Here is a 12944-nt window from a genome sequence, read left to right as displayed (position 1 = left end):
TGCCCTGGAGGAATCTGTTATAGTCATATAGGTATGAAAGATGGATTATCTAATCCCTAACCCTCCCACTCAACAGACTCCACAAGGACACACACTTACAAAGAAGTTTGTCAGGTGAATGCTTTTATTGTCTGTAGATTTTTTTAGTCAGACTGTAGGTAAGTAGAACTGCAACACACTGTTAAAACATTATATCTGTCTCTTCCAAGTATAACAACATTATATCATCACAATGCAGAGGAATTCTTTAAGTCCATTGGACTGGATTTGTTCCATGGAAGGCCAGGTAATGACAGCTTTAGTTATGGTCAACAAATGCATTGACCAGAAAAAGCTTTGATACTATCAACCTCTCAAGAGGTTATTGGCCATGAAATGTGTAATGTCAGTGCTAACTGTTTCACAGTTTGCTGACCGAAAACATGTAAGCAGTGGGCTCAGAGGTTACAGTACAATAGAAAAAAAACTAGTACCTTAAAATAACTTAATGACAGAACTGTGAGCTAAAACCTAATGACATTATGATTGCCAGCTAAGAAATGAACACATAAACACATGAACACATAAACTGCTGGCCAAGAAAGCTGAGCCTTGTACTGATGTTGCACAGGTTTCCTGGGAAAACCGAGACTAACAAAACAGCCTGCATTGAATTACTGGTTATTAGGAAAAGTTTATTTAGCAAGGAATTACTTCAGTCGTGGAAAACACTTTGAAGAAACAGCCACACGATGTTACCAACATACTTATAAAAGATATTAATAATTGTCATACTTCACATAGGACTCTAGAGTAAGACCAATTTTAGATGCAGTTCACCAGTGGGTTAGGCTGTTTTTAGAACATGCCCGTGGATGCCTCGTGGGGTTCTTGGGGGCTACCTCATGCCCATAGGCTCGATGGTAGTGATCCCAGTCTAACTGGGAATGTCTCGGCTGCTGTTTGCAAAGAGGTTTCTTTAAACAGTTGAGAATCAAATCGGACCCTAGATAGGGCTGGGCGATATAGAAAAAAAGCTTATCAATAAAAAAAAATGCATATTGATCAATATCGATAATTATTGAAAAGATTTGAAACCATATTTTATGTGCAGCTCTGCCTGGACATTTTATGATATTGCTAAATGATTTAATTTTAATAAAGAACACAAACACAGACTTCAAATTAAATCTTTATTTAACCAACTTTTTTAACCATAACAGAATTGTTTTAAAGAAAAATAACTTAAGAGACCTGAGTTATGTTATTAAATACTGACAAAGAATAAACTAAAGTGACCAGAAAAGTGACCAAAATAAATATAACAAATAAATAAATGGTTTGAGAGGGCGGCGCTTTGTGACGGCGTGCCTGGGTCCGCGATTGTGATTGGTTAGGAGGAAGTAGTGACTAGCATAAACCTACATGCTAGGCTACAATGAGAAGGAAGGAAAACTGCGTTTCTTTATCGAACTTTTATCGACGCTCTTTTTTTCTATTGCGCCACACGTCGATCGATCGATATATATCGTTATTGAATTATCGCCCAGCCCTAACCCTAGAACATCCCTTCATACATACAAAGTGAAACATATGTTAACAGTTTTTGTAGACTGGTGAATTCTACTACAAACAATGTGGCAAACGGATTTGGATTTAATATGGGTCTGCCTGGTAACAGTATCACAAACACCTATATGAAAACGATAAATGTTAGCTAACTAAATAATGAGACAGATGACACTTTTTCAGTAAAACCAAGTAATTCATACATATATATATATATATATATATATATATATATATATATATATATATATATATATATATATATATATATATATATATATATATATATATATATAATGTTCTTTCAGCTCTTTCAGCAGAAAAAAACTCTGTAGATTGAAGTATTAATTTGTTTCACAGCTGCCTCTTCCTAAAGCAGGGGTCTTAAACTCAGATTATCAAGGAGCAGTCAGTAAGCTGCAACTTTTAGATGTGTCCCTTCCTATTCACCTGAATCAAATGGCTAAACTTTCTCACTAGTGGGATTCAAGCTCCGCTAATGAGCTAAGACCTGAAGTCAGGTGTGCCAAAAAAGGAACACATCTAAAAGCTGGTGGACACTGGTCCTCGAGGATATAAGTATGAGACCCCTGTCTTAAGGTTCTTTTTAGAGACATAACTGAAAAAACAACCCACAGGAAAGAATAGAATAGAAACATCCTTTGTCCCAAAATTGGAACAGTGGTAAATCAGGTAGACGGGGGAAGGCTTACAGCTACTTACAGCACTAAGTAATATAAAAAGATTTTTTTTTTCAGTTAAACAACAAAGCAAAGGAGAAAAAACAACTTAACACGTAACGTAAAATCCTGGGTTAACAAATAAGACAAAAGGCAATGATAGAAAACTGCAAAAAGCCTGACTGTAAAAATAAGGTTTGTGTTGTCAGTACATTCTCAATAAAATACATTTGTTTGAGGTTGCAATTTGACAAAATAGCACTAAATATATTTGCAAGTCACTGTATAAAGATTAATTTTGGTATATACCCAGGAAATGGTACTTAACCCTTTAAATCAAGACAGTCTGGTATAAAGAAAGTCTACAATGAGTTAATCAGAGGTACCATTCCTACCTTTTGGTAGGAATCTTGCCTATCCACAAAAGCTCTGATATCTATCCCATTTATCCCAAAGCTGATTTTCTCAGCTGCATTAGCAGCTTCTGTGATTGCTTTCCACACAGTAAGGCCTACAGCTCCCTGACCCCACTGCACCCAGGAGCATTGCCTTGGAATGAAGCCCCAGCATCCCACCTCAACTGGATGCTCTTTTAATTTTCTCCCTTCTGCCTTGTGCTGTAAGGTTGGTGTGTTGCTGTCAGTTTCTGCTCACATCAATGATAAACAACATCCTGTCAGGGGGACCAGTATGTGAATGATCAGTGGGAAGAAAACTGCTAAATGTATCACCATGAGAGTTTTATCTGACCAATAGGGCCATAACTATGCCTTTTCAGTTTTTTAATTGGCTTTTTAATGCTAATTTTGACATAAAAAGCTCATACTCAAATTCAATTAGATTTTTTTTATAAAATAAGGTTAATAAGGATACGATATTGCTCAAGATTAAAAAGCCAACTAAGAAAAGCACCAATAATCTAATAGAACATGATAACTAACTGTGAAAAAGAATAGACCAAATTCAACATAAACTATGTATAACCCGTGTTTTTTTTGTTTTTTTTTTGTTATTGCTCATTAATAGACTTTAAATGGTCTAAGCCCAGTGCCTGCAGTAGAGGGTAAAAGAGCACAGCTGGAGGACTACAGATCACACTGCTGACTCAGCATGCCTTTCCTCTGCTTTCCTTCCCATGGCAACACATCCATTCCCATCTACACACCTTCATACTTGATTCAGAGTGCTCTGTTTTTTACTTGTTTGACTATATAAAAAACTGCAGTCATTTAAGAAAGTTTTTTTTCTACACAAAGACAGAAGTATATCATTTAAACAGAGCCCCTGCTCTTTGTGTGCAAAGGGATCTACAAACCAGGACACATGAACACACATATCCTCTCCACATTTAGAAGAGATTAATTTACACCTTTATCACGAAGCCTTGGTCCCGAGGGTGCCTAGAGCAGACTTGGGCAAATGGACTGCAGGCCATTGCAGGGGGGTTATTGGGCTATAGGCAACTGTGTACACTTGTGTGAGGCAATAAAAGCTTATTCCGCACCTGGAGTGCTTTCCAAAGAGGCCCTAAAGCAAGAACTGACCAGCCACAATGAAGGCTCAGTCTGCAATGTGTACCTTTTACTGCATGCATGCATGATGGAAATAGTTTACAAATAGTCTAAGTAGAAAATTTGTTAAAATTTTGTTTGGGTAAGGCTTTTTTTAAGATTGGAGCTCTTTAAAGATGTAGTAGTAGATCCAGTGAGATGTTAGCTTCAGCCAATGGGACCATCATACCTCGATTTAAAAAAAAGCAATAATGTAACTTTTAGCCACTAGGGGAGCTAGATCTGTAACTTCCTGGTTTAGCGCCCTGAAAACCTCTAGACACTGCAGTGATGCAAAAGGAAAAATTCCCACCTGGTGTTTTGGAATCTGATAGCAGACCCCTTTGGACGAGCATACAGAGAAGTCATGAGGGTACTTTCACCCCCTCTACAATAAATCCTACATTGGAGAAACTAAATTATATCTGATCATTTATGCGTCGTATCAGTTTTGACAGGGTTTTAAGAAAAGCAAACTGCATGGGGCATCAATAAGTGCCAATTGCTGCATACTGACCTGAACAATCTTTTAATATAGATTTATTTAAGTTAACACTTTGGTCAAAACTTATGAAATCTTGCTTAAGCTCCAAAAGAGTTATCTACTACACGTAAAATAATGGTGCAAAAGAAATAATTATTTATGTGTAAAGGGATGTCATTAGATATTTGGGTAAGAGAATGGCCAAATTTAACATGCCACAATTTTTCCTGTGGAAGGAAACCATCGCAGAAAACTTAAACAAGTTCATCATATTACAGGACTATGTCATGTAAAGTAAGTTCATTAATATTATCCGAACATTTAGAGATGAAATGCAAGAATACATTTTTTGTTGTACAGGTGCTGGTCATAAAATTAGAATATCATGAAAAAGTAGATTGATTTCAGTAATTCCATTTAAAAAGTGAAACTTGTATATTATATTCATACATTACATACAAACTCATATATTTCAGATGTTTATTTTGTTTAATTTTGATGATTACAAATGACAACAAATGAAAATCTCAAATTCGTCATATCAGAAAATTAGAATATTGTGAAAAGGTTCAAAATTGATGGCCCCTGGTGCCACACTCTAATCAGCTAATTAACTCAAACCACCTGCAAAAGCCTTTAAATGGTCTTTCAGTCTAGTTCTATAGGCTACACAATCATGGGGAAGACTGCTGACTTGACAGTTGTCCAAAAGACGACCATCGACACCTTGCACAAGGAGGGCAAGACACAAAAGGTCATCGCTAAAGAGGCTGGCTGTTCACAGAGCTCAGTGTCCAAGCACATTAATAGAGAGGCGAAGGGAAGGAAAAGATGTGGTCGAAAAAAGTGTACAAGCAAGAGAGATAACCGCACCCTGGAGAGGATTGTGAAACAAAACCCATTCAAAAATGTGGGGGAGATTCACAAAGAGTGGACTGCAGCTGGAGTGAGTGCTTCAAGAACCACCACACACAGACGTATGAAAGACATGGGTTTCTGCTGTCGCATTCCTTGTGTCAAGCCACTCTTGAACCACAGACAGCGTCAGAAGCGTCTTGCCTGGGCTAAAGAGAAACAGGACTGGACTGCTGGTGAGTGGTCCAAAGTCATGTTCTCTGATGAAAGTAAATTTTGCATTTCCTTTGGAAATCAAGGTCCCAGAGTCTGGAGGAAAAGAAGAGAGGCACTTCATCCACGTTGCTTGAAGTCCAGTGTAAAGTTTCCACAGTCAGTGATGGTTTGGGGTGCCATGTCATCTGCTGGTGTTGGTCCATTGTGTTTTCTGAGGTCCAGGGTCAACGCAGCCACATACCAGGAAGTTTTAGAGCACTTCATGCTTCCTGCAGCTGACCAACTTTTTGGAGATGCAGATTTCATTTTCCAACAGGACTTGGCACCTGCACACAGTGCCAAAGCTACCAGTACCTGGTTGAAGGACCATGGTATCCCTGTTCTTAATTGGCCAGCAAACTCTCCTGACCTTAACCCCATAGAAAATCTATGGGGTATTGTGAAGAAGAAGATGCAATACACCAGACCCAACAATTCAGAAGAGCTAAAAGCCACTATTAGAGCAACCTGGGCTATCATAACACCTGAGCAGTGCCACAGACTGATCGACTCCATGCCACGCCGCATTGCTGCAGTAATACAGGCCAAAGGAGGCCCAACTAAATACTGAGTGCTGTACATGCTCATACTTTTCATGTTCATACTTTTCAGTTGGCCAACATTTCTATAAATCCTTTGTTTTTATTGGTCTTCAGTAATATTCTAATTTTCTGATATGATGAATTTGAGATTTTCATTTGTTGTCATTTGTAATCATCAAAATTAAACAAAATAAACATCTGAAATATATGAGTTTGTATGTAATGTATGAATATAATATACAAGTTTCACTTTTTAAATGGAATTACTGAAATCAATCTACTTTTTCATGATATTCTAATTTTATGACCAGCACCTGTAGATGCAATTTGATAACAATATATAACAATATGAGCACATAGAACAATTGTTGATACTGCTCCGATACTACTGTTGAATGAATTAACCGTATATCTTGCCATGGGAGTGAAGGCATCATGCTTGACATAAACTTGTTCAAAAAGTACAGAGCCTCTAATGGGACATGGAGGGGAAAAAAAGAACTTTTGCGAGACACCGCAATACTTTTGCGAGATCCCGCAATACTTTTTCGAGATCCCGCAATACTTTTGCAAGATCTCGCAAAAGTTTATTTTTTGCGAGATCTCGCAAAAGTTTTGCAGGATCTCGCAAAAGTTTATTTTTTCCCTCCATGTCCCATAAGGCGCTCCGAAAAAAGCTAACAAATTAACACAGAAATAAACCATTACTAGCTGTTGTGTGTGTTCTGCGGGACGATGTAATCAAGATTGCAATAATAAAACTGAGGGGAATGCTGGATGGGCTTCATTCATACAATATCACATCCAGCTAATTACGTATTATTGGAGTCGATCTCCCATCCCAGTATCAGATTGGTGCATCTTTAATGTTAACATTAGCGCTTTATGATCACGCTGTTTTTGTTTAGCGCTATTTCCTTCCAGCAAGATGTTCCTGGGTAGGATTACCAGGCTAGGATGTTTCGGCAAGTTTGTATGTTCTCCCTGTGCACGTGTGGGTTCTCTCTGGGTACTCCAGCTCCCTCCAACAGTCCAAAGACATAATTTTTAGGTGGATTGGCATCTCTCAAGGTGTGCACATGGTTCTATGCCTCTATGTTGCCTTGCGACAGACTGCCAAGCTATCCGGGGTGCTACCAGCCTTTCGACAAGAGACTGCTGCAGATAGTCAGCAGCCCCACCATGACAGAATAAGCGGAAGACGGTGGATGTAAGAATATCGCATCAAGGCACACTGCTCGCCACTTGCTGGCTGAAGTTAGTTTCTGCATCAAGCTTTATATTAGTGTTACAAAAAAGGGAATTTCTTCAATTGACGACTCTAGAAAGCATTTGATCACGATCAAACCTACTACACACAATTCAGCACTAACTTTTATTCTGTTTCTAATAACGAAAATACATTTCTACACTTTACCATTGTGGGAAAAACATGCCTCTAGTAAGTTCCCAATAAAAAAGTAAGGCAGTTTAAAACACAGTAAAATAGAGTTATTGCTACTGATGACCTTTAGCTTTTTGCACATCTCTAAATTTCTGCCAGACAGTTATTTTTACTGGAACACTTTACATGTTCCATCCTCATCAATATGTTTCAGTCAGGGAGATGAGAGGAATTGACATCACACTACCTTAGCTCTAAAATAATCATAGGCGTATGTCAAATTAACACCCAGTGCAACAATAAAAAAAAGGTTTGAATGAGCTGTTTTATGACAGTAGAAGTTTATTTTAGCTTTTGGCGCCTCCAAAAACGAACTAATCTGAATTTGTTCTTAATCAAAATGCCAAGAGCATCAAATACCATGGATAAAATATTAATGGGCTATAATCCTTTGACAAAACACATCTACCCTTTTAAAATTAAAGTAGCTCCCAAAGACTACAAAAAGCTAATTACCAGTTTATTTGATATTGTATAACTGTAAATACAAAAAAAAAAAACAATTCTCAACACAAATCTGTCAACGGTTACAACCTAGTCAAACATAATTTTTCAGCTTCTATTTTCCGTCTGTAAATGAAGCTAAAAGTGTGTTTGTAATTCTGTTTGTTGGGATAAATGCACGACTCTTACTGTTGCTGCACCTCATCACACAAAGCGCTACACTGCTTCAATCAATGGCTGGCATGCCTGACAAGTCAGCTACAGAGCTGGAGCTGGGGGTAAGAAAGCTAAAGACAATGCCTTTACTTGGATAAGGAATCCATTGCAACCCGCACGCTCTAAAACCTAATAGGCTTTCTGCACTGCTGTAGATCTTTTTTTTTTTTGCCTCAAGATTAAACTAAAGATGTACAGGTCAGTCTTATCCTGGAAAAAAAACATATTTTCCTTTAGGTAGCTGCTAATTCAGGCTTTGACTAACAAATTTCCAGACAATGCAACATTGGAATTAATGATTTCATCATCTTCATCATGTTTTAAATTGACATCAGAAGCCATTATTGTAACTGACAAACAAGCAATAGGCTTGAGTTTTTTCTACCTCACCACAACAATCTTCCCTGTGCTGCTCTCATCCCATTGTGCTTTCTCACGGCCACATTCTTCAACATGCCAAAGCCACAAGACAATGCAATGGATGCACTGCGGAGGGAGTAAACATGACTCCCACTCCACTCTGTCTGAGTGTGGGAAATGTAACCTCACACTGACACTGACCTTTCCTGTCTGTCCTCACAGAAAAGCCCTATTCTCATCTTTCAGATGAGTTCAGTTTCATACACCTCCACTTAAAAGCAGCAAAGAAACCATTTTTATACAGTGTCATGGAGAAGTCTTAATGCCATTTGAGCATTTCAACCTTTTTTGATGTGACAAATTTTAACTTATGTATGAAATGTATTTCATCCAGACAAGGCAGTGTTATACAGTAATTGTAAAATTGAAGGAAAATGGGTCAACATTAAATAATTGCCTTGCATCCCCAGTCGGCTTCCACAAGTCAAGCCTTTTTCAGTTACAGCTGTGAGTCTTTTGAGGCTTTGCATTTAAAAACAAAAACAGAAATCTTGTTTCTCTCTTTGCACATTAAGTTAACCTCAAACAGATTAGATAGGATCTAATCACCATGTCTTGTTATAAATAAGCTCTGGACTCTGAGCTTACACATGAATATGATCCATCTAAACCAAGGATAATATACTTTAGTCTTTGAAGGCTGGTGTCCTGCACCTTTGGAGCTATCAATGGTCAAGTACCTGCAAACAGCTCAGAACTTTTACATGCAGTATGTGTTGCATGTAGGGCTGCAACTAAAGATTATTTTAAAAATCGATGAATCGGACGATTATTTTTTCGATTAATCGATGAATCGGACAAAAATATTTTTTATATTAACCTCTTTATTCCAAAATAAACATTTTAGACAGAACAAACAAGCACACAAGTACAGGTTGCTCATTAACTGTACTGGTGCAATATGAAAAATAAATGTTTGTGTTAAAACTACGCAAACTTACATGAGTAATGTAGCTGTACAACCACAAAATATAGGGTACTTTGTTTCATAAAGCGCAAAAAAATACATTTTTGTTTTTAAAAGCCCCTAAGGGGTTCAAACAATAGGCCCCCCCATGTCAACAAATGAGTTTTTTTAGACTAGAAGAGTTCTGCCTTTTAAGACAGGAAAGTATAGCAGTTAAAGTTGCTACTTGAGAAAATACTGAACCATAAAAATAGCCCTGTGATTCAAATTATAAATTGTATTTGGAATAAAAATGAGAGAACTAGGGGTGTTAAAAAACACATCCTCCAAAGACTCCAATTTATATGGGAATGTGGCATATAATTACTTGACATATTACTGATCTTGCTGGATTTTATTCTGCTTTACTTCCATAAATTGCAGGATCTTCTTTACTTTATCTTTGCCAGAAGATTTAAACTTTAAAAGCCTTGCCCTCATAATTTGCAAGTTAATTTATTTATAAAGTAAATGTAAACGCTGCTTAAGCTAATTCAAATGAAATTAAAAGTAAAATAAGTAGCCAACCTTATCACTGTAACCTACTAACACGGTAAGGAAAGCATCAGAATGGCTACCTGAGAAACTAACGTTACGTTTCCCCACTTTAAAACCAAACAAACATGGTGGTTCCGTGCCATGTTAATTTCTTTTGAAAAAAGTTGCATGTTATCACTTTTTTCGCTTTACAAAGCGCAGGCTATTTTAATTATTGTGATCAATTTGCGCCGTCAATCCCGGTGCATGCGCGCTTCATTTGCAGTCTGGACGCTGAGGCTCTGACTGCAGCGCTGAGGGGGACTCCTGCGGGAGAACGCGGTTGGTGTGGGGGAGGCGCCCTACGGCAGAGTAGGAACGATACATGCTTTCACGTAAGAGTCTCCAAAAGCCGCCAGTGACACCGAAAAAAGTCGCCAGATTTGTCGCTAGTCGCTTTTTTGAAAAATAGTCGCCGGAGGGGTCTGAAAAGTCGCTGAGTTGGCAACACTGCACCTGTGGCGCTGACTCGCTCTGCCATATTTTTTTTTCTTCCTCTTTCAGTCAAGAGGCAGTGATGACGGCGCGGCGGATGACGCAATAATCGCGCGACACAACTAATCGATGATGAAATTAGTTGCCAACGCTTTTAAAAGTCGATTTTTATCGATTTTATCGATTCGTTGTTGCAGCCCTAGTTGCATGTAAATCAGCATGAGCTTCCTACAGTTGAGCTTGCAATATAAGCTAGAAGCAGGATAGGACAGGAGCATGAAGCAGGATAGGAGCTAGGAGCAGCATAGGACTGGATGAAGGAGGATGATATGAGCTAGAAACATGATAGGAACTAGAAGTGGGATAGGAGCTACAGTAGAAGTGGTATAGGGGCTAGAAGCAGGATAGGAGCTAGGAGCAGGATAGGACAGGACAGGAGCAAGTACCAAGGTAGGGGCTAGGAGCAGGATAGGATTGGAAGAAGAAGGATGATAGGAGCTAGAAACAGGATAGGAGCTATAAGTGGGATATGAGCTAGCAGCAGAATAGGAGCTAGAGGCAGGATAGGAGGTAGAAGCAGGATAGGAGCAAGAAGCAAGATAGGAGCTAGGAGCCGGATAGGACTGGAAGAAGGAGGAGGATAGGCGCTAGAAACAGGATAGGAGCTGTAAGTGGGATAGGAGCTAGCAGCAGAATAGGAGCTAGAGGCAGGATAGGAGGTAGCAGCAGGATAGGAAGCAGGATACAATAGGAGCAGGATAGGAGCTAGAAGTAGGATAGGAGCTAGGAGCAACTCTCCGCAACTCTCTCCCATTTAGTCAGTGTTTTGTAGACTCCTTTGAACGCTCTTAAAATGCAACTGAAAACTCACCTTTTTTTAATAAATTTTAATAAACAGTTGTCTGTAATCATGTTTAATATTTCTAGTGTTCTTCTCTACAGCTCTTCCTGATCTATGTATTAAAATGTGAGAATAAAGTTTGGCTTTCTGGCTTATAGATGTATCCCTGCTTTAACATCCCTTAATTGAATAATAAAATCTGACTCTATGCAGAGGAGACAAATCAGCCATTTGATTGACATGTTTCAGACCATTGACCATCTAAAAGTTGCATGGAGGACTGGAGACTAAAACACTATATTCTACCTCTGCATGACTTTTTTTTTTGTTACTTATTCTTTTTTCCCTGCTGGAAGATGAATTTCCACTCCAGTACCAAGTGTTTTCCTCCAGCTTTACCCTGCAGCAGCTTGTCTTTCTTTGTTGAATGAAAGCATGTCCACAGCATGAGGATTCTGCCACCATGCCTCATGGTGTGGAACAGTAATTTGGATACAGGTCAAAAAGTTTGAATCCCTTCATTCTAATACATGAAATACATCAATGACAGCCATTGCAGTTTGTGTTTGTAAAGTAGGGAAATTTTAACATCTTACAGAAGTCTGATTTGTTTTGTCAGACATTGTTCTTCTGATCACATTGCTGCACTCTTGATTTACCTTCTAAAGAGACATTCAGTGCTGAAGTTAATGCTTTAACTCCGAGGAACAAAACTTTGTGTCGCTGAAAGTTTATAAAGTTGTGTTTAGTTTTTGATCATGTTGAAATGATGAAGTGTAAAGGACCCCCTGCTCCTCACAATCCGCATGAACAGAGGGGAACTCACCTTGACAGGGGAGCTCCTTGTGGCCACCGGCAGCTCTCTGATTGCTGTCCCCGGAGGGGAGGCGGATATCCCGGCTGCGTACCCATGGAGCGCGCCTCCTGCCAGAGACTGTCTGCCTACTCCTCCTCCTCCTCGCTGCGGCCGCTGCTTGATCCCGTCCAGGAGGCGAACCAGGAGGATGTTGGCAGGCAGGTCGTCCACCCCGCAGTCCACCAGGATGCGGCACTCCGGGCAGCGGAGCTCGTTCCTGGAGCTGACGATGTTCTCCAGGCAGCGGCGGCAGAAGGTGTGCTGGCACGGCAGCACCTTGGCCGTGGTGTCCAGGCGCTCCAGGCACACCGAGCACTCCAACAGATCCAGCAGCGACGAAGAGTCGTCCATGTCGGCGGAGAGAGTGAGCATCTGGGCTTCAGTGTGCGTGGATGCGCCGCAGGGACTTTTTCAGGGAAAAACAGAACATTCTGGGAGGTGAACCCGGGTGGTTTGGAGGGTCCCCGCTGCGTCACCGCGCTGCTCTCCACTGCTTTTTTTTATATAAACACAAAGCTCCTGGTGTGTTTTGAGTGCGCTTCACTGTTCTGGGTCTCCGTCTGTCTCCCTCAGCGTGTTTCTGTTTCTCACTGCCTCCTCCTCCTCCTCCTCTCTCCAGCAGCTGTGCAGAAAGCGGTGAGGTCACGCTCTCATCATCATTTCTCCGCGCGCCCATCAACAATTTCGGCGTGCGCGCTCATGCGCCCCAAGCAGAAAGCTGTAAAACCACCACATGCGCGCATCCAGGGGGCAGATCTCCAACAGCCCATCAGTTATTAATGCTTTCTGTACACAAATGATCAAAAACACCCGTCTAGTTTCGCACCATTGCCACCTGCTTACAATAAAACAATAACACATGCATTCTTTGGTTAGAAGAAAGAAAGAAAT

General features: G+C 39.8%; 1 protein-coding gene across 1 annotated transcript in view; it reads right to left on the bottom strand.

The window, feature by feature from the left end:
• Window positions 1-12720, bottom strand: part of LOC119777509 (E3 ubiquitin-protein ligase SH3RF3-like) — a 132983-nt gene extending 120263 nt beyond the window's left edge. Inside the window, exon 1 of the mRNA XM_038276416.1 lies at window positions 12024-12720. Coding sequence (XP_038132344.1) covers window positions 12024-12425 — 402 coding nt within the window. The 5' untranslated portion in view covers window positions 12426-12720. The remainder of the gene's footprint in view (window positions 1-12023) is intronic.
• Window positions 12721-12944: the final 224 nt, after the last annotated feature.

Source organism: Cyprinodon tularosa, unplaced genomic scaffold (assembly GCF_016077235.1).
Source record: "Cyprinodon tularosa strain WSP-4 unplaced genomic scaffold, ASM1607723v1 ctg124, whole genome shotgun sequence".
Taxonomy (NCBI): domain Eukaryota; kingdom Metazoa; phylum Chordata; class Actinopteri; order Cyprinodontiformes; family Cyprinodontidae; genus Cyprinodon; species Cyprinodon tularosa.
Note: the sequence above shows the minus strand (reverse complement) of the source record. Positions and strands in the feature narration are given on the sequence as shown.